The sequence below is a fragment of the Chenopodium album genome, chromosome 13 (assembly GCF_948465745.1).
Source record: "Chenopodium album chromosome 13, dcCheAlbu1.1, whole genome shotgun sequence".
In the NCBI taxonomy this organism is placed as follows: domain Eukaryota; kingdom Viridiplantae; phylum Streptophyta; class Magnoliopsida; order Caryophyllales; family Amaranthaceae; genus Chenopodium; species Chenopodium album.
In genome coordinates, this window is record NC_137846.1 from 52,774,886 (window position 1) to 52,798,130 (window position 23,245).

At 33.8% G+C, this 23,245-nt stretch overlaps 1 protein-coding gene across 2 annotated transcripts; it reads right to left on the reverse strand.

Moving 5' to 3' along the window:
• Window positions 1-712: 712 nt before the first annotated feature.
• LOC145574948 (uncharacterized) lies at window positions 713-21,772 on the reverse strand. 2 transcript variants are annotated; one of them, XM_081632850.1, is made up of 24 exons: window positions 21,558-21,772; window positions 20,438-20,656; window positions 19,867-19,897; window positions 19,495-19,673; window positions 18,522-18,681; window positions 18,022-18,118; window positions 15,958-16,089; window positions 15,702-15,871; window positions 14,454-14,617; window positions 12,074-12,259; window positions 11,823-11,912; window positions 11,218-11,298; window positions 10,855-10,998; window positions 10,359-10,441; window positions 8,031-8,172; window positions 7,786-7,869; window positions 6,721-6,882; window positions 6,551-6,635; window positions 4,610-4,687; window positions 4,082-4,148; window positions 3,897-4,002; window positions 2,929-3,045; window positions 2,785-2,841; window positions 713-1,045 (listed from the first exon to the last, which is right to left on the reverse strand). In XM_081632850.1, exons 1-24 carry the CDS (start codon window positions 21,702-21,704, stop codon window positions 902-904), a joined length of 2,925 nt encoding a protein of 974 aa, XP_081488976.1. In that variant the 5' UTR covers window positions 21,705-21,772; the 3' UTR covers window positions 713-901. The 2 variants fall into 2 exon arrangements, with proteins under 2 accessions (XP_081488976.1, XP_081488977.1); XM_081632851.1 differs by lacking the exon at window positions 15,958-16,089.
• Between the last annotated feature and the right edge of the window lie 1,473 nt (window positions 21,773-23,245).

Genomic DNA, 23,245 nt, shown 5'->3' on the forward strand with positions numbered 1-23,245 from the left:
AAAGAGTGTGGTAATCGAAATCGTACTTTCGATATTGCTTTTGAATGATTTATGTATAAAATTAGTGAATTAGTTATCTCTTTGTGGGTTTCTAAATAAAAAAAATAAATAAATAAATAAAAAATAAAATTATTTGATTATCTTAATTTATAAAATTTGGATACCATTTACAAACACGGAATTATATTTATTAGAGGGAGAAATTAACGACCTAACACAATTAACAAAAGTATGAACTATAGCTCTATGTAATTAAAAGACCTTACAATCATAATCCTTTATTATAGAATTTTGTTATCTTGAAGTAATTCCTTTTTAAAGACATTTGACTGATGCTTATGATTTTTGGGTGATCCATTAACTTTGTTCTATCTTCTATTTATCCCATGATTTTCCATGAGAAGAATACACACATTATTCATCTATTATCATTTCTTCTTATTTTCTTTTCTTTAGAACATAAATTTATGTGACTCTAGTATCCAACTTGAATAGTACAATGCGAAAAACATTATCGTCAAAAAAAAAAAAAAAAAAAAAAAAGAAAAGAAAAAAACCAATTCGGACTTGTCATTGTTTTGTTGATGTATTCCTATTTAAGCGTTGAAACCCCTCTCAATTCCAACAACACCAAGGTGTGAAGTTCAAAATGCTTGGCTTTCAAGAGATAAATTGCAATTAAACACTTATAAGTCACAGTTGAGGCATGCTATGAAATAACAAGGCTTGAGTTACTACGCAAATACCTCAAACAAGCTGTAGTAACTAGTAAGATCAATGCATCTAGAACAATTACTCTATCTATTTAAAGTACTTGTAATATACACATCACATATAACCATCTTGCCTTGATATATAACAAAAACCAAAAACACTGATTACATGATATATATACATACTATCAGCTATTGGATATTGTAACACTACGCATTTGATTGGCAACAAAGAAGTTGGATGTTGACAATAAGTATTTGTGATTCGTGGTCAAACAAGACCGGGCAATCTCCACCAATTCATTGCAGATACTTAATACGTTGTCATCTATCTGCATAAATTGAATAGCAAACAATATTATCAAACAATAAGAAGGAAGACATCCGTTACAAGTATCAACATATTCATCCTTGTTTCATTTTCCCTTCAAAAAAAAAAAAAAAAAAAAAAAAAAAAAAAAAAAAATACTTGTTTCATTTTAAGTTTTTGTCAATAGAGGTATAATATCATGTCTATCTATCTTTGAACCGTGTTCTCTTAATTGAGCTAAGTAGCTAGTGTGCATGCTTATTCCTAATCTCCCGCCTTCCCATCATGTTAACATTTCCAAGTTTAATTTGAGTCATTGTTTCCAAAAAAAAAAAAAAAAAAAAAAAAAAAAAAAAAAAAAAAAAAAAAAAAAACCATTGATAACACTATGGAGATACTAGTTTTGAACTCATGACCTTTATATTATATATGACATTGAATGAAGATCAAACATGTCCAGTATCTCAAAAATCTTAGCTAGGCTAAGTTATCATCTACAAATGGTTTGTGTGTAAAGGACTAGCAGAACAAAGAGGAGAATTTTAAAGGTTGTATAAATGAGCTTCTAAAGCAGTTGAGCTCCAAAAGGAGTTCCACCGCCTCAACTAGTCAAGCATTCCTCATACAAGTGACACTCACATTTACAACGCCTAGAGACTTCTACAGTTCTATACAACACCATTCCAAGGATACACACAAATAGAGGTCAGAACTTCTATCTCTTACTTTATCTCTATTGTGCCTTCATGGCTGGACTAGAGCCTTCGAATGCATGCCCCTTGAGCCTCCAAACATCCTTACATAATCAGGCCATCAACACATCCCAATCCTCCATCCTTGGCACATGCTCACTATAATATGTTTTTTAGAATATTATGGCCTGGAAAATACACTTCTTAATTGGGTAACATACAAATTACAAACACCCTCATATGCATCACTATATCCACACATCCATTTCATTTTACAAGGATTTTAAGCTGCAAAATAATTTCCACATGGTTTTTTCTCAATTCTCAAGCACCTAAGTTATTACTCTTAAGGGGCAGTGTACACTTCTACTTTAGTACGAGTGAGATTCCCAATTACCCACAACGAAGGAACCACCTCCTCTGAACAGCAACCTTGAGTAATAACAAAGCCCTTAACACAGATAAATGCCTTATGAGTTTGAAGTGATCAAATCCTTATTGGCTCAAAAGATACAATATGTGGCAAAGTGTCAGCAGTTCAGGTCTACACCGTTAGGGAAATTCTTTTTCTGACCAAGATATTCGGCAACAAATCTAGCGGTGCTGGGTGGACTAGCAGAAGAGTTGTGACAAGCACACCCTACTACATAGAACTGTTGCCACAAAAAGTGCCACTGATAATCGTGACATAATGGCCGCATTTTTACACCATGCTTCAAACCCCATGAGGCCATGACAGCTTGTTGGGAGCTAGAGATGCTAGGGTGAAAAATAATATAGACTCCCTTGGGTTTTTTTTTTTTAAAAACTTCTCTTTTCACGGAAACCAAGAATTGTACTACATATTTAAAGTTTGGGGAGAAAAAAAGTAATTAAGTAAAGTGTCATATTGACATAAAAATATTAGTTGTGAGAGTAACAGTAGTGGGTCCCATTTCTAAAAGTTAAGTTGTGACTTGTGAGTAAATTAAAAAAAAATTCAAAAAAGGAAAGTGAGTATTTAAAAGAAAACGGAGGGAGTAGTTCATAAGAGCCACCATTAAGCTAATGAAACTAATCAGGACCAAACCTGGAGGGCTGATACAATACAGTTGCAAGCTTCAAGTGCAAGGCTTCCCCGAGCAATCTAGATAGTGACATTCAATTATTAACATAAGAGCCCATAATGAAAACTCGGCTGTAAAGGCAACAACACATAGAAAGATAAACATACCGGGGAAGCTTCTTCCTTAACTGCATGAACAAAGTCCTGAAGAATGTGACTAGAGATAGATGCAAGTTCCTCATGGTAGTACGGATCATCAAAATACAGGAGGTCATTACCAGGAACCTGCATGACATCACTCTATACCATAAGAAGCAAGAGAGAAACATATAGCTTTTTCATATCTTAATTGAGTAACCTAAGCCATTAATTCAGTAATGACAAGTTAAGCTTGAAAATTCAATAAAGAAGGGAAGTGGAACACTATTATGGAAAGATGCAATTAAGGTTCATGTCCATCAAACCTGATGAAAAGATGGGAAAACATTAAAATAATAACTTTTATAAACAAACGGACAATTCATTCAAAATAGCCTACATCATTCTCACTGATTTCATAAGGCAAAATAAACCACCTCAAACATGGTAATCTTTCAAATAAACAGCTAAATAGAAAACCCTCATATGGGACTCCAGAAGTCCTTCAGGTCTTCACCATATGAGAAGCCCATTAGAGTATGGCGCTAAATAGCCAACTACACATACAAATGCAGCCAGCCAGCCAAAAATGGAAACTTTACAAGCTCTTCTTAAGCAATTGGACTAGCCTATTCGGGGCACAATACTAAGTTATTGGATATTGGATACTATATCAAAAATATAAATGACGCCGCAAATCTATTCTTTTAATATTTATAAACTGCAAGTTGGATAATACTACACCCTATCTAAGGCAGTATATACAACCACCAAGAAGTGAGGGCCTACACAGAATCTCAAGGGGATAAAAATTATGTGGTCATAATAACGAACAAAATTACAAGTAAAATTTAATTTATTAATTAGCAAAGTACAGTCATATATTCTTTATAACAAAAGTTAAGCTTCCTAAGAATGACATGAAAAATTTCATTGTCGAGACGACCAAAAGATGTTTTTTGCATATATAAAAGATATCTCATAGCTAAATGGCATACCTCTTTCGTGCCACAAGGACTATATGGGAGTTTATGCTGTGATAATGCTGCCAGCAAAATAATATTTGCGCACAATGTTCTGACTCTTAATCTAGCAGTATTTTGCCTGAGAATAAATTGCATAAATAAGGGGTGGAAAACAAAGTATTGGAAGTATGGTTCTTTTTGATATTAATAAAACTTACAATGAGTGAGAATTAACCAGTGAGAGTAAGCTCTTTGGGATGTAAGTGACTCCACGCATAGGGTTACCTAGAAGTGATGCAATAATATTCAGTATTCTATTAGGAAAATTTTGAAGCATAGATAGATAATTGGTCATTGGAAGATGTAACGAAAAAAAATGGGAGTGTTGAATTCTTCAAGTGGATGGGAAGAAGTGTGCAAAGCGGAATTGTACTTGCTAATATATACCATAGGCTCAAAAGTTGGATTGAATAAATGCTGCCCCTGCCTAAACACAGAATCACTGGACACAGGAGATGACTAATTCCCCCTTTTTTCTTTCCTAGAATATAACACATGATTTATATAACACATTTCATAGTTAATGGGATGATGAGTGCGTAAACAGCACACTGACAAAATGGAAAATCTTTTTTTTTTTTTTTTTTTTTTTTTGCCAACCTAACACTTACATAAAACAAGCTCAAATAATCTTTTATTTATGAAACTTCAATATGATTGGTGAGATCTAAGTCCATCTATAGTACCTGGAACCATGATCAAAAGGCTGCACAGTTTTTGTATTATGCAGATGATTCTACCAACATCAAGCAGTGTCCCTGAATCTACAACACAAAATTAATGTTAAAAAGAATTTGCAGTTTGTAATACACATGATATGAAGTACCACACCAAGAAAAATCAAAGCAATCCAGATAATCCATATACATGGCCCAGGTGATCAAATGACACACTTATCACTAACAGTGAATGTATAAATGATATGAAGTAACACGGCAAGAAAAATCAAAAGCAATCCAGACTCCAGAGAATCCATATACATATTCTGGGTAGGCAAATTAGACATTTATTAGTAACAGGTGCGCTGCGATAGAAAGTCACCAAGCTCTCACATACTATACATGGAGTTCAGGTTTCATTCACTCAAATCTTAAGTGGTAGTTCTGAAATGTCAGAAAATTGTTTAAACCTAAGACTAAACTATGATCTTGCATCATTTTCCTTAACAATAATAGCAAGGTTTTTTAAATAGGATTCATCATTGGAGACATCTTCCATCATGAACCGAAGGCAAGTTTTCCACAGAGAATTAAAAACTTTTTTAGAAATGAACATTGCCCAATTGGACGCATAAGATAATGGAGTTGTGCTTCTCAGAAACATGTAGCTCGTCAGGTGGAAACCTTGACAGTAACATTTTAATATGCTAGCATAGGATTCTTTATTAAAGATAGATGATTTTAGCATTTACAATTTAAAGAATTTTTATAGGCACGATCAGCATTCACATGCAGTCCCACTATTTCTGTCTCTCTTGCTTCCCAAAGTATCTTTCCCTCTATCTACTTGTTGATTGATCATTTATCAGCTTATCACATCCACTATGTCATGAATGCCGCAGTGAATGTCTAAATGAACCAGAATGGAGATAGATAAATGTCTCTACTAATAAACAATATACATACCACTTTTGTGAAGGTAGGTCTTAGACTCCTCTTTGAAAATTTTAGTAAAAGCATTTTTACAGGTCAAACCCAGTAAAATTGATTGTCTACAAATTACTTTCACTCTTTCAGCGACTTCTATCAATGGTCAGTTGTAGTTATTAATGCAAAAGAATACTCCCTCTGTATTTTAGTAAGTGCTCCATTTCCCTGGCACAGCGTTTTAGAAGAAATAGTAGAATGCATTAATTTACTATTGAAGTGGGGTTGATTGAATGAAGAATAAAAAAAATATGAAAAAAGCAATAGTAGGGTATAAGTGGGAAGGAGAGAGAATCAAAAAAATAATACAGTAGAGGAACACTAGTGAGGAGGAAAATAGTAAATTTTTGTTCTAAGTTTCCAAAAATAGAAATGGAGCAATTATTGAAATACGGCCAAAAACAGAAAGTGGAGCACTTATTAATATATAGAGGGAGTATACAGTTTGAATGTTCAGCAAGGAATGATTGTGGTAGCTAAATAAAAACACATCTTTTGGGACTAAAAATTATAATCAGAGAAGAAAGTTTGTCAATCATAGAGGGATTGTGGTTGTATATAACAACCAAGATAGTGGAGGACCCTAGAAGTAGCTTTGGTAGGATAGTATAGTTCACTCTAGCCAAAATATTATTCCAGCAAAAGTTACATGATAACTTGTAAAATGCTTCATTTCCCGCAATGCCTTGAATTTTATTCACCAAAAGTGCATATTATTGCAACTACAATAAAGTGACAAATAAAGTTCAGAAACTGTGACCCAATGTTTTCACCAGCCGTCTATTGTAGAATGCACTCATAGTGCATCACTTGGAACCACAACATTTGGTACATAACAATGGCTTAAATAGTAAACGATTCAACTGAGCTACTAATGCATTGAAATATCTGGTTGACAAAACAGACATCAAATTAAGAAGAGCTCAAGCAGGAAACCAGCGACAAACAAGAATGTTTTAAAATTTAGGGAAACAGACTAACCCTCAGCAACAAAATTTTGAAGAGAACTTAAAGTTGAATCTATTAATCCATCTGAATGACAAACTAAGCCGCTGGTCAATGCAACCTGGAAGTACATAACAGATCACCATGTGATTACTCTCAGTACTCAGAAACCTAATCCAACAACAAAAACCATTGAAGCCTCATACCTCAGCAGTCTCAAGATATAGATATAACTGCTTTACAGGAGTCACGATAGAAGGAATTGTAGCTTCAGAAAATGCTAAACACGACTTGCCAAAACAGACAAGTTGCTTTGAATCCTTCAAAGCTTTCATCACTAAGCAGTTTGCATGATGAACAAGAGTTTCCTGCAACAAATGGAAACATTATATAAAAGTAATTCATAGAAATTATTATGTCCTTTTGAAAATAAAAAGTCACTTCAATGGTCAAGGTTTCCAAACTTTGCCTACTACAAATACATATATATATATCAAGCTAAAATGTGAAATTATTTCTTTTTCAGTACTTCTAAATCACTGCAGAATTCTTCAAACTATATACACTGTTGATAAATAATGGTGACAGTCAACATCACAAAAACATTATATGTGGACTGCTTTTTTCAAACAGAGTAGTATACTAACACGCCAAAATATTGCACCAATGCCTTTTTATAAGGCTCCCACCTATGGCGGGTTATTGTAGTCCGGGTAGGTTGTAAGAAGAAATGTAGTTATGTCCCAACAATAATAATCAGCAAGAGACTGAATACTAGATGTATGTCAGATCCTTAGTTTAAAGGTATAGACAGGGAAGCAACTTTACAACATAAAAGAAATATATAGTAGGCACATGAGACAGAATATTGGACCTAGTTCTCTATCTCCAAAGACCAAACATAGTAAGTTTTTCACATATCATCCCATTATGCGCAATAAATAAATGGTTTTTTTTCCCTATCCATTCAAATAATTTCGAAATCCAAATCTACTAAATCAAAGATTCTAATGCATCAATGAAATTGATGTCATACATAGAGTTGCTATTTAAAACTAAAAAAAAAAAAAAAAAAAAAAATTGTAATACCAATTAATGGACAGTCCAAAGGTCTTGCCTTTTATCTTTCTAGTTCAGTTCCCTGTTTAATTGATGAGGGCAGAATTGATTTATCAAGGCTTTGAGAACATAATCAGAAGGAAAAACATTTAGCAACTAGTCATGACAACATTTTGCTTTACTTAGTTGCATGCCTAGTAGAGAGTACAGACCTTGATTTCATCTGCACTAGCAAAAGTTGCACGACACTCAATCAAAAATGCCAGGTGACGTTCCCATTCAGTTCCAAAATCAACCTGTTCAACAGTTTCCAAAATCACTAATTACAAGTCACATAACAGCACTGTCAGCACATGATGGTAGATAAATTTCACATAACACAAAAAGAGTTAATTTTTAAATTGGGAGAGGGGGAGAAAAAAAGAGGGTTTGAAATTGTGTATATATGACTTGTTACCATTTGCACAAAACGAGAGCATAAACGCTCCAAAGGTTGATAATCACTGTCCAGCATGTCTGAAGAGCCCTTGGCATTATGCAGACCCTGACAAACTTCGAAAAGGAACTGAATAGTAGTTGGACACCAGATACATCCATTCCTATAGATAAAAAAGATGTACTTAGGCAGACATGAAAGACAACTGAAATTAGTTAAGACAAGTCTCAAAAGCAAAAGACTTGAATCCTCAGGCTTCTAATTGCAGAGAGTATGAAAAGACTTTTAATTGCAGAGATACATGAGATCAGTGTCGGAACATTCATATAATCATATGCAGAAAAAAAAAATATGCAATGCATCAGCCTTTCATACTGCCTAATCATCAACTCAAAACACCTTCAACTATCAGAAACAGCACATAATACAGATACTGAAACCTGTAATTGGCTGCTTGCTAAAATACCTTTCAGTTAGTCATTTCATATTTGGGAAATACACATATTGAAACATCTAAGGTTTATTCAATCCAACCCCTCTTCTATATTTTTTTTTATCGCATATCCATTCTCAAGATATCCTGAAAATTTTAAAAAAGAATACTCCAATAATGTTAGCTTACATCAGTGCTACTTTTTTGTTTCAATCTACTTGCTACAAAATTAAATCCAGTGAATTTTTCAGAAACAGTCACTCCACCTGCCCGTCAGCCAAAATGATGTATTAGGATGTTGTGGAGGACATTGAGGCTACTTCTCTGCTTAACTTCTCATTGCTCATATCATTTATTACATAATCCCTATCCTGTAGAGTGTAGACTCTCTATTGTATACCAAATGAAATGTATTTCTGTTCATTTTCATTCACCCTCACTACTGTTATTTTATAATTCATATATATACCCCTATTTTATTTTAGCAGGGGAGGAAGGGGGAGAGAGGGGTTCCATATCATCTGCAGTATCAAGCTGTTAATAGTAAGTGCCTTTTTTTTTTTTTTTTTATAGTTCCTCTTTTTACTTTTTCTTATTTCAATAGCAATACTTCTACAGTGTACACTACTCACATACTCCACTTTAAAGAAACTTTATTAGCCCCTATTCTCTTCATCCTATCCAAATAATATTCAGTAAAAAACTTAAAACAACCATTAGGTAAATTTAATTTCAGTACAATAAAAATAAGTTAAAGCAAAAATAATTTTTAATCAGCAAAAATCATAAACTTTATAGAACATATATAATAGAGAACCCAAGTATAAACAAGTTCCCTTAAATTCAAACATGTGGGAGCCAAATGCTATCCATCACTAAAAATAATTTCAGTAAAAAAAAACTCAAGTTTAGCAAAATTAAAATAATTTCAGTTCAGCAAAAACAATATTAGTTTAGCAAAATTAAGGTGAAGAAAACAAGACCTTATACTAAACGAAAAACAATCATATTGGATTTGTTAGATTCGTCTCAATGAGTACTTTATTCAAATATATTTTGTATAACTTGTACATGTACATTATTTAATATATACAGAAATGTTGCAACTAAAAAGCTGAAGGAAGTATCTCTTTTCAACAACTAAGAGGAACTTTTTATCCTTCCACCTATTATTACCCTTTAATAACACCACCCTCCCTTAATATATGTTGTCACAGTAGAATATACAGATTTCAGAACGAATATTAAGACCTATGACAGGTTTTACCAAATCCACAAGTTTTTATGAATAACAGTTGAAATTATACATTTTATATAGCTTAATCTAATTATTACGTACAAAATAAAAGGGGAAAGCACTTTTAGTGAATATTTTAAGAGTGTAAACTTATCTTATTATATGTAAATTCAGTTGGGGAAAAAGCCATTATCCTACAAAGGAATGAAAGGATATGTTTTATATGTATCAAATTATTAAAGCCATACCATCTGCATGCCTGAATAGCTAGCTAAACATTACACCTGTAGGCTAGTACATGATGATCCAGATTCTACTCTGTAAACCTATTCATATACGAGCATTTTTAGTCGCTCGTCATTGTTCAGAGAAAGCTGCTGCCCTGATGTTTTGACCTAAAGAATTGTGTAAAATAAGTAAAAGATATCCAATTGATTGACTAAATATTTCAACCTTTTATTCGGCTCATCTCTGTCAAGCCTAAAAGAGCTTTGATGAACTGGAAAGCAAATTATTCCTCTCCTATGTTGAGGTAGTAAAAGAAAATAGATTATTGCCCTTAATTTGCATTTTAGTGAACTCGACTTGTCATTAGTCAAAGAGTATAACAAAAGGGGGGAAAAAAAACTTCATTCATCAGGATAGCAACTGTGAGTCCAAATTAGATGATACTATGTACCTGGTAGCAATTTCAAGAATACGCATATTGATGGCATTCTTTGAAGTCCCACGCATGACATCCATGATTTCACCAAAGAAATTCTGCAATGACCATCAAAACTGATATTGAGATGACTAGCATCAGCAGCATGTACTCCAGTAACTTCATTTGGAAACATAAAACTAAGAGCACGCAAATACTTCATATAGTCACACAATTCAAGTTAAATGTTCTTTTTTAAAGGGAACATGGTAGGAGTAAAATATGTCAACACAGCAACTTACGGCGTAGTATTCTTTATCACATTACATTGTAATTACAATATCAATGCACTAAAAACTTGTAATTTAAAACACCAATGTATATACTAATTAGAATTGTATGAAACAATTATGTAACTTGTGTATAGGCATAACCTCGAAAGACACAAATCATGAAATGGGAGTAATAATAATAAACTAGTTCAGCTAATCAAATCTGAGACACATAAATGTGAGGACAGTAGGAGAGATACCAGCTCTATAATATCTTCCAAGCACTTTGTATGACTAAGAATCTTGATAAAAACAGACTGCAAGCTCTCGAGCTCACTGTCTTTTATCCATTTGTTGCATGCTCGCTCTGCAATCCTCTCAAGTAGCCCTTCCAATTGAATTTTCTGTTATAAAATAGAGTTGATCAGGAGGAACTAAGAAGGATTAAGTAACGGGTCCACACTTTCTATCAGGTTAAGAAAAATAAACCAGTATTTACATCCTTTTTTTTATAAATCAACTTTTAAAACCGTGTATTCAATCAATAATCGGGTTTTAAAAAAAGCCACATTTGTTTTCAAACAACTGCAGAGTAGGATCATTTAACAGCTACTCTTACTCACCATCTGATTCTGAAGGACAACATCAACATAACCATCTATGACTTTTAGGTAATCATCCAGGTCTTGGTACTCAATAACATCCTGAAATTCCAAATATTAGTCAGCAACATTGATAGGAAGATGTAAAGAGCAATTATAATCATGCTCCATGTTAAAAGCTGCAACATGAAACTTGACGATATACAATCAGCTCTAATGGCAACCGGAGATATATACAATCCATGTCCAACATCAATATCTATTTGTCTCTGCTTAATCTTACACAGACAATATCTCAAGAATAACACACGTGAATAATTTTGTTTCAGTAAACCTAAGAAGAGTGAATAGAGAAGTGAGGAGAAAAGCCGTGTATTATAATGAAAGCTTAACAATATGGCAGGTAACAGCTCTTGATAATCAGGATCTAGTTTCAAGCACTTATCTAACTGAAACAAAATACGTAGTAGATAATTTCATACATGCATCCCTGACCTATAAGATAAAATACCCTCAAGATCAAAACTACAAGCAAACGATTGCAAAAAACAGGTATACATCAAGAAAGATCAGGTGGTACAAATGAACTGAAAGAATGAATTAATCATGTAAGAAACATTATAGACCTGAATAACTCGCTCCAAAACCACATCGACGATCTTCACAGGAGCGTCTGTTTCATAAAGCCTGAATCCAAGGAGCCGGAAATTCATACACTAAAATTTAGGGAGAAAGTATAAAAAAAAAAATGAGTATTGAACAGTTCCCCTGAAAGCATACATCGGATATATATTTGTTAAGATTTCAACTCAGGAGAAATACACAGAGATCTTTTTTTTTTTTTTTTGAAGCAAAAATACACAGAGATCTAATATACCTGATCAAAGGACGAACCAATGCCGCACTCAATGAGGTCAAGAATGTGCAGAATATTAGATCTAACAGCCTCAGGTGGGAGTTCCTTAAGTAGATGATGAAGATTGAGTGAGACACAAGAATGTTCGCCAAACAACTCTGATAAATTCCTTGTGATTCCAAGCTCGAAAAGTATATTGCATCCTTGCTTTAAAAAAAAAAAAACACACAAATGTCAGCTAGCAGTATAAATGGTTTATAATTTATGTTACACAGATAAGTGAGATAACCAGAGAGCTAAAGACAAGTATTAAATGCAAACTTCTAGGGAAACCATTAATGTAATAAATCAGTAAGTAGAAGCCACCCCTTTCCCCTCCCCACTTGGCAATTTAAAATAAGAGGATTTATCCACAAGAAGAGAACATACCAGAACTTTACAAACAAATATTTTCTAAGCCAAGAGACTATGTCACTATAATGGACATTCAATAATAAAAGTCCAAGAAAGTATTACAAAGCAATGCAAAAAAGACACTTTCTTCTCAGCACAGCACAGATATTAATGGAAAAATTAAAGTGTATAGTATGATCAATGGTAAGTCACGTCCAAAGAGGTCTTCACCTAGGAAAGAGCTCAATCCTTCCCAATCAAGTTCCAATCTGCAAGGAGTGAGATGAGGCACAGTGCATGATAACAAACCTAAGTTATCAGAAATCCTCCAATATTAGTTTATGTAACATGGACATAAGTACAATACAAATGATTCTAACCCATCATCCCAAGACAGTCCAGTAGTCCACTACTCTATCATCATCATCCTTACAGCCAAGAGCTGTACTGTCAAGCCTATACACTGGGGTTGATAAGATGTCATATAGCCTTAAGGTTGCATAATGCATACAATTCTCAGTGGAAACAACATTCTGCATAATGCCTTCTTAATGTCAGCAGTTACCCAAGCCTGCATCCAACACATGACTAGGGACAGACTCTTGTTATTAAAAATTCAAAATCCACTTACTGCATCTCGGAAACATGAAAATGCTGAAGATTCCAAAAACAGACCATCATCTGAATATACATATAGCAGTCTCCGGCTCTGAAAAGGAATCATCCGCTTTTCACAATAGAAGACACAAATAGCAAAACCATTTCTCTCTATTAACAACAAATTCACAAAGAAAATAAGCTAGACTTCTGAATTCATATGATCCCTTCTTATCAGCAGCAGTTTTGTATTGCTATTTGTGATAATGTTGTGTTCTTAGCTTATTTCTGACTAGACTTAATAAGACTTAAAGGTTGCAGTAAGCAACATATGTTAAATTGTTAATGCACCAAAAAATTACCTTTGTCATGCGCTAGATTGGAAATCCTCTGTTTTGTGGTCAGAGATGCATCATAATGCGGTTAGGGGACTCCAGGACTGACTAGAGTAGTTTTATAAGCTTAGCTTTGAGATTTCTTCAAGGCTTTCACATGCTTTGTCTTTCAGTGATGCATGGTGTAGTTACAACACTCTAATAGCTAACAGAGGAGTACAGGACACCTAGTCCTATTTAAATGTAAATGATTTTCATATACAACAAATATGTACCCTTAACTAATAATATGTATGACTATATCTGACCTAGGATCTAGCCGCATCCTGAAATTCTAGAAGCAAGCAAAGCTACTTATTCAGAAACAAAGATTTGCTTCTAAGTTTTCTTGTGATTTAGGTTTATACTAGAGAAATAGAAGATCTTGTACTTCCTAAATAACATCAAGACTACGCCAACCACAAAACACCACTGGCTTCTATTATTGCCAGTAACTTCAAGCTGAGATCACACTTAAACATTCTTGCCAGCACAAGTTAAAATTGCACTCAATGGCTCTCAAAAAACAATTCCTTTTCAAAACAGAGTTTGAATCTGATGGAAATCCAATTTGATACATGAAAAAGAAAAGACAATGAAATAGATATAGCAAGAGTGTAAGAGCTAAACTCATTAATGACTAATCAAACCAGAAAACATGAACTAAAGTTCATATCTATCTATGAACTTGTAAGCTCCAGATTCTAGAGAGCTATGAAAGAGAAGAAACTGGCCTTGAAGATAGGGGGATGTTATAGTCCCAAGCAAATAAGATCAGTCATCAGTAGGAAGAAGGAAAAGCCACATGTAAGAAGTTCAAGAATTACAGAAAATCCATTAAGCACGAGGGAAAGAAACAGAAGAAAAGACAGATTCAAGGAAACCATAGACTAAGATTAAGAAAAGAATAACCTGAAAAAGATACAGGACAAAAAACTTTAAATATCACTCTAATTTCTAAGTACAGTGGTCCTATGGGAATGAGCATGCAAATAACATAGAAATCACTAAAGTTACATACTTAATATCTCACTGACCTGATGATCCTTAAATAAGCATTTCATGATGTACCACATGGATGGTTCCATGAGGTGAACAAGGACTTGATTATTCTGGTTGTTTCTACCTTCTGTGGTTTCTTCCGATGCAACAAGAGGTACCATCATGCGATTAATGTCGTTAATGCAAGTAACAAGATACCCTGCAAATTGGGTAGTTTATAAATGGTATCATAATTAATATAAAACTGAGAGAATGGTAAAATCATAATTTATGTAAAAGAAAAATGAAAATCCCAGCAATAGATGAGGCAACAATTGTTATCTCACAAGCAAGCCAGGTGAGATTAATCAAGATTAAGCAAGCATGTATTTCAATTTCAAAGTCTTCAGCTTAAAATTCATCCATTTGGTATCTAGCTGAGTTAGTCTCATTTAGCAAATGTTGTGAAAAATGTGTTTCAGATTAAATGTTTTACTTTTATCCGGGGAACACTATAGCAATCAGCTTGTTGCTTTAATGGTTAAAAAAGCCAGCTAACATGACTATGAAAGGCACATGAGGCATTGTGAATTTCGGTTTTTAGTTACTCAAATAAGCATTTTGAAATTAGCTCCTTGGTGTGATTTCAATAATTGATTTTCTTACATAAGGAGAAATATATACTAGGCATCTAAACACATATATTGATATTTTGCTACTTAAACTAAAGTCTAGAAATTCAATGAGTTGTTAAGCAATTCCTCTTCCATACTCTATCTTCTCCTAAAATATATCAAACCCACACTCTGTCCTACGACAACGACAACGACAACAAAGCCTTAGTCCCAAAATGATTAAAAAGTAACATGAATCGTCATAAGGAACCATCCAAAAACCCACACTATGTATTCTATATTAAAAAGTAAGCACAAACCAAGCGGTCTCCAAAAGTTACACTCTCACATCTTGCATAGAATTGTGTATTTAGAGTAAAGTTCAAAGAACTAAGGAAGTATAACTAGTTAACTACTATTACTTGAATCATAATTATAATAGAAACCAATACTTAGGGTTATCAAAAGTCATATTTTTTTTTTTTACATTTAGCTAAAGCTTTTGGAACTTCTTTGAATCAAATACAGTAAAATTGAAAGTTGAACCACATCGACGTAATATATCTAGAAAAATGACAAATAAAAAAAAAATATAAACAAAAAACAAGAAACAAAAGACATAGGCATGCATATTAAGCATAAACCCAAAAGGTACCACAAAATAAATATGCAAGTTTCAATTGAATATACCAATTTGGCATAAAGGTAATTTCTGAACACAGTAGACCATATATAGATGACAATATGCAGATGCCAAGGGATTGCCTAGCCCACGCATCATTGCCAGCAAGCGTTGGATTACATCAGTGGTATCATCAAGTAAAAAACGCCAACAAGGCAATATAGCAAGCTCCAAGTAGCTGAAATACAAAATTTCTCATAAGGTAGTGGCAAAAAAACCAGAAGAAATGTCAAAAGTTATAACAGGTTTGCATAAAATACATACATAAAAGAAAACCTTGCGTTATTTATATGGATCTTGAGGAGCATTTCGATGGATTCATAACAATGATTCTTGAGTTTGATGTTAATGGCAATGGACCAAGACAGTAAAGCCAGATTGATAATATGTTCGAAGCTTCACAACAAAAAATTTCTTTATCTCAAAGGCTTTACACTCTAAAAGTAAATTATCTTTATCACACTAAATATAATTACATCCAATTAAATAAGATTAAAACTCAGGAACAAATTCTAATTAGTGTGCAAAAAACTAATTAAGCATATTACATTTCCAAACAAATAAAATAAAATAAAATAAATGATAGGTGGTTTACTAAATCTTACTTGATTTAGAACTCTACTGTATCTAATCTTCAGCATAAATAGTTGCTAAATTGTATCCCTATCCATGTGAATCCTCAATCATATTATTCCACTATAGCAACATCATGAAAATGGATGGACTGTAGCTGCATTGTTTGACACGCCCATATTTTAACACACACATTTAGAAGTAAAATAGTAATGAACAAGGTTAGAACTCATGCGATGCGCAATTTATAACAAGAAAATCGATTTTTTACAATATAATATTCCTTCCTCCATTTTTAAATAATTGCATAACACCCTTTAAGCACACATTTTAAGAAAATTACTGTTCACTGGTCCCCAAATGACTAAACTCTTTCATTAACCCTTTTAATTATTCACCTTACTCCCTTAAATTCATCAGTCATCCCTGCAGATTACCAAATTCATTAATTAAAAGCCATAATCGTCCATCTCCACAACCCCTACCGCCACCGCCTCCACCATCGCCCTAAAATCAACTAGGAAAAAAACAACAACAAAACTTGATATATCTGAGTTAGATAGTTCAATTTTGAAGAAAATATCCAGATCTAAGAAAATCAATCAAAGTTACTTATAAAGATAAATGAATTAGTAAAATAATTCCATCACAAAAAACAACCCATCTTCCTTTCCTCCTCATCCCAATCACCGTCATCATGACCGTCGGGTGCCGGTACAATTAAGAGAGGAGAGAGTAAATTCAAGAATGAGATGGGGAACTAAATAGCAGTGGTGATGGAATAGACTGTTTTGGCAAAAGTGGTGAAGGTGGGTAGTGGTTTTGATGAGATTTGTAAAGGTGGATGGTGGTTTCAAACTATCAAAGGCTCGGTGGGGTTGGAGGTGGTGGTTTCGGACAGAGTAATGGAGGTGATGATGATTTTAGTGAGGTGGGCGGTGGTTACTGTGGGAGTAGTGGTTTGGTAGGTGGTGTGATATTGGTTGTTACGGTAGGAGTAATGGAGAAGGGTATGTACGAGTTGAGAGGAGAAAGATTGTTACTAAGTAGGTGAGTTAATTAAAGAAACTTAAGTTGGTTAAGGCCTTGTTTTGTAAACAGTTTTTTGGAGAGTTTTTAGCTTTGAGGCCTAGAGGTTTGACCATTTGAAAGAGTTTTTTACGCTCAAAAGCTCTTTTAGAAAAAGTTCGTTATATGAGCTTTTTCAAATTAGCTTTTTTTGGCTATTACATACACAGAATTAGCTAATATTAAACACTTAAAGACCAAACATTTTAAAACAATCAGCAATTACCAGCTAGTTAATACCAGATATAGCAATCAGCAATCAGCAGACTAGGTGCATAGATAATACAAGTAACATTCATGCATTAAAGTTAATTCTTCAGAAAAGCATAAGAGATATTGAAGAAGAGAAATCTTTAGAATAAGAATATCGAACAGATGATTAGATGATATAAGCAGTTGGAGTGTTGGACAAATGGCTTCTACAACGTAATTTATCAGATTATAATAATAGAATATAAAAAATTTAAAAAAAAAAAAAAAAAAAACTTAAGACATACATTATGAGAGTAATCATCATTTGTTTTCTGCATATCTATGGGTCTTCACATCAGCATTCAGTGGTAAGTGAATGAGGATGTTAGGATCTCAGTGCAAGTTATCTGCATTTATATGTGCCTCAATGCATCTAAATGCAAGCAGGATTTTAAACAATAAGGAACATATTAGAGTAAGAAGCAGTAATCTCACATTCGAGGCAGCAGATCACGTATGGAACCGATCTTGCAAAACCAATTGTGACAGATTTCTTTTGCATCTGAGCAAACATCACTCACTTGGAAATCCTCTATCATAAACCAATCACAAATTTCAGATAACCATAATTATCTTAAATTGATGGAAAGAATAATTTCATACACTAATCCCGCATCTACTGATATCCCTGAACCCTAATAAGAGGGTACTGTTTCTGAAAAACAACCAAAAGGAAGTGCAGGAAGTATAAGAAAGAAAAAAGATTTAACGTAATGTTCTCTTCACTTGAGTTCATTTTATACTATCTTATTTTGTTAGTCATATACTATCTTATTTTGTTAGTCATAAACTAATGACTTATCTTATCTTATTGGACCTCATTAAACCTTATTGGGCCATCTTCTGAAAATTCGGCCTTCTGCTTAATGCGCTCCCAAAAAATGAAGCAAGATCCAAAAAATGCAGAATGTGATGATTAAAAACAAGACGAAAACCTGGCAAAGCATGAATCTGTGAACCATCTTCTGAAAATTCGGCCTTCTGCTTAATGCGCTCCCATACCATATCACCAAGCATATCCAATATGTCAGTAGCAAGAGTAAACAAGGTTGGATAAAATTGCAGCAAAGCCGTATCCCTCAATAGCCTAGCAACCTGCAAATTAAGCAATCTCTGAATTCCATGTTACATAAAGAGAAAGATATCAAAACTGCTTGAGAAAATACAATTTTTAATTTATTTTCAGTTGTACAATAAAAATGGAACCCCTCATCTACATTAAATTGGACTCATCTTAAACATATTTTTTGAGGTAAAATCACAATTCTGATTCCACAAAAAGTGGTTTGTCTGGCAACTTTGTGGGAAGCAATGAAAACTTATTTCCTTAATCCTAAGTGACCACAAGAAATGGTAAAAAGAGAAAGCAAAGTTTCTCCTACAATCACTTCTAGAGCAAAAATGAGAAGCAAATCAATAATAAATTCACAGAGTTCAATAAATGGGGGAAATCACTAACAATTAAAGCATAGAAGCATATTTGAACTCAGAAGGAAACCTGCAAGCACATAGAAAAATAACTAGAGTGGTCATTAACTCTCCAAATAAATATATGCCCTCCTTGACAGTGATATTGTTATGTCTGTCTGGTTGTTCTAAGGCAATTTATCTCTTCTTTTTATATACTCTCTGGCTAGTCTCTGCTGCTAATTAAGAGGTTTCAATCATACCAATCACATAGAAACCCGTGATGATCTTGAATAAGGAAAGTAAAAAAAAAAAAAAATACTACCAGAAATGGCCTTAGAAGAATTTTACAGCTAAAATACAAAGATCACTTCACCTATACATCAGCTTATTATATTTAACTAGGAAATGATAATGAAGATGTGGGCAGGGTGCCTGGAATACATAAGGTCAGAGTCCAACTAAAGATAATGAAAAAATCCTACAACTTCATCAACTTGCCTTAACAGATAACTTCAGAGATTTAAAATGATCACCAGCAGCCCAAGTACAAAGAATTTCATTCTTCATTTCACTTAATCTTGCAGTATACTCTTGCTGTGTGATAAATTTTACATCCTCAACAGCTGATCCCTGTGGATCATCCAGTTCATCCAAATGCGTATTCAATTTTTCATATGCTGCATAAATAGGCATCATTTTGGAATGAGTAAGGTAGCTTAAAGCATTAAAGAGGCAACCAGCAGCATTTGTGAGGGGAAAAGGTCATACCATCAAAGGGGGTTGTATACTTGCATGTTTTACAAAAAGGTAGAAACAAAGAAGCTGACATATACATAAAAAAATTTTAAGAGAGAAAAGGATCCCAATTACCCTTATGATTTCCGACCACCAAATCAGCAGCCTGAAAATGATGGAAACAAAGATGTCATTATAACAGCTTACTAAAGAGTAAAGACATTACATGTTCTAACATGAGAAATGTGAAAATATTGAGGCTAAACCATGATTCCTTCAGTCAGCTACTAGCAAATTTCCAAACAATTTTAGAAGTACGACAAGTGATTGTTTTCTTATGAGTTTTTCAGGCAACTTTGTCAAACAAAACATTCATTACAACAGAAAAGATCAGAAGACGGCATATCTCTTACGACACGTTGGAAACTACAAAAGGGTTCAGCACTTCAGCTTGATTATTTTAAGAACTTCCAGGATCTAGCAAAGTAAATGGGGTAAACGCAAGCAATAGACATACAAAATTTGCTTTAGAGATGACAATATGGCCATTCAATTCAGGTTTGGGTTAGGGTCGGATCATATTGTAATTAGGGGTCTTTTGAGTACCTAAACAGGTTGAGCCAGTTTTGGGTCTCTAGTTTTCAACTAGGTTTGGATATTGGCCTACTTTAAGTATATAGGATGTTCAGGTGACTGCCACGCATACCGATGAAACTGCAACCGTCTTAGAAGGAGGAAACTTCTGCACCAAGAATTTCTTAAAAGTGGTCCACTCTTTCCCGAGAGGTTGAACATAACTGCTTGAGATATCTGATTTAGAAGCATATGGAGCATCCTCTGAGTTTTTGGAAGGCACAACTATGCTGCCACGTGGTGCTCGTAAAGGATCAAAAGTGTCATCCTTCTCTTCATCTTTGACATCAACCTAAAGCACAAATTATTGCACAAGCAATTGGTAAGCAGACAGAGAAAAAATAAAATTAAAATGAACATTTATTGATCAATAGGCGGCATTTCACATAAATTATAAAGGCTCTTCTAATTAAGAATTGTAATTCTATGCACCAATCGCACCCTGAATCACAAAAACAGTAAGTGCAAAATCTCTCAGTTTCATTCTAATTTTTTTATTTTTCTTTTCAAAGAGAAAATGTTTGACTCCACTAGGTGTGATCAGTGTGGAGATCTGAGATCCTTCTAAATTATGCTTAAAGGATATCCTTATTTTGTGCATCTGAGTATGATCCTCCAAATTAATGTTGTTTTTCACTGTACTTGCATGTCATTTGATCATATTTACATAATATTTATTCTGAGTCGTATGTCAACTACGAGTATATGTGTCTTGTTATGAACTATGATGCGCATCACACTCCCGAGTGCACATAATAATTTGCTTCTTCACCTATTATCCAAAATATCATTTACCTTCATCTCATGCATAAGTATAAATACATTCCGTTTACAGAAAATTAATCCAAAAATACCAAAAATAATCACTGTTGAGTTATCTACATCAAAAATGATCAAATTCACCTAATTAGCATGATCAAACCCTAAGAAATCAAAACTCTAAACAAAGCCATTAATTCAAAGTGCAAAAATTACACTCCAATTTCCACATTACATTCCTCCTAATCATACATATCTAATTATTCTCGATAAATCAACGAATTTTTAACTACTGATGAACAAGTCAACAAATTTCTAATGCAATTTTCGAGTCCACAAATTAATTGAAAGTTTGAGATAAATTGAATTTTCCTGCGAAAAATATAGCTAATTTTAATCGAAATAAACATGAACAGAAAGTTGAGAATGGAAACCTGAGGAGAGAGAGAAGGTGTAGAGGAGAGAGGATGAAGATCGGCCGGAAATCGAGGGAGAGAATGTGCCTTTGCTTCTGCGGCGTAGTCTCGTGCTCGGAATTTGACGACCATTTTCGGTGGTTCACTGCTATCAGTATCCGCCATTACTCACTCGAGTCCCGGCATCAAAACTTCAAGCTTTTTGACCCGTTTTTACTTTTTCTTTTTCTTTTTTTTTTCCAGTAAAGTGTGAACTGTGAAGCTAGTCAAACTGTAAAAGGGCCGTTTGGTTGGAGCTTTTGAAATGGATTAAAATTGAGTCTAAGTTTGGAATTTCGTACCAAGGGGCTCAAACCCCCGCCTAAGATTCACAAACCATTTCTTTAACGAAATGTAAAATCATTCAGAAGAATAAATCAAACAAGTTTAGACAAGTATGGAGTTTAGAATAATTTATACCTCTCTAATATGATATCACAATAATCACATATCAATCCATTCTAATTAAACGAATGAAATAACTTTTTAAAATGAGTATCATATGCATATCATATTCCGAGTAATGGACTCATAACAATAATTTAACACATGCGTACAAGACAACTAAACAAGTATCATACTACTAGAGCTAGACATAGGCCAGGTCATGTTGTACGTGCAAGCCCATGTACTATGTTGCAAGATACTTGCTTAATGGATGGAGTTGATGGAACTCACTTATGACATTGAGGTCACGACTTCGAATCCAATCAAAGGGGCTAGAAAAATGTACTATGTTGTAGGTTGTTGGGTCTAATACGGATCAAGAAATTTGAATCATATCAGGCTCGTGCTAATCTTTCATTGATAAATCACATGCACAGTCTATCCTACGTGTTGGGTCTTGTGCATAATAGTGAAAATTGATGTATAAATACGATAACAAGAATCATAACGAGAAACACTTGTGTAAGATTGTTTTACCATTATAAGACTGCTTTTGCGAGTCAGTACAAGTCTACAAGTATATCCTAGTTTCTCTCTACCCTTTAGCCAATCCACCTACAAAGCCTAAGCAGCTGCGTGTAGGCTTGACACATTTCTAGCTCTAAATTTTTGCTCATGCTAAAAGAATACTTACTTTGTCAATCACATCTTTTGATTTTATCACTTTGTATACACATTTTTTTATTAAGGAGTGTAACATCCGCCGATCCCTCAACATCGTTTATGGTTGAGAGTAGGACGGTATCTAATCGTCTTCAAGCCTCCAACTTTTGTAAAATAAATACAGTTTAATACTAATATATTCCTTAAAGTGTGGTCAAATTGATGTGTTACAAGTAAATAAATATGGAGGAAGTATTTCGTATCATTTAAACAAATTCAACTCAATCTCTTAAAAGTTGAAACATTGTCTTGTAAAAAATTAAGCTCTCGAGTCTTTGTAAAATCAACTCGTTGCACCTTATAAAAGAAAATTAAGGGAGTACTTCACACAAGTATATTTATACATCAATTTTCGAGTTAAGCTAAAATACAGTCCCTCAACTTTAGTATTTGGAGCAATTTGGTCTCTTATCTTTCAAATGAAACAAATTGGTCCCTCTACCACCCTTACCTGACTTTTCCGGTGGGAAAAAGATGAGTCACCATAGTTTAGGGACTAAATTGCCCATGTGGCAAAAATTTAAATAATTTTTTTTTACAAAGTTTAGGGATCTTTT

Coding starts and splice junctions, on each gene's coding strand:
- LOC145574948 (XM_081632850.1), bottom strand. CDS start 21,704: ATGGCGGATACTGATAGCAGTGAACCACCGAAAATGGTCGTCAAATTC. Junction 10,442..10,854: donor TGGAAGATATTATAGAGCTG/GTATCTCTCCTA, acceptor TGGTCATTGCAG/AATTTCTTTGGTGAAATCAT. Junction 4,688..6,550: donor TCAAAATTTTGTTGCTGAGG/GTTAGTCTGTTT, acceptor TTTGTGTTGTAG/ATTCAGGGACACTGCTTGAT.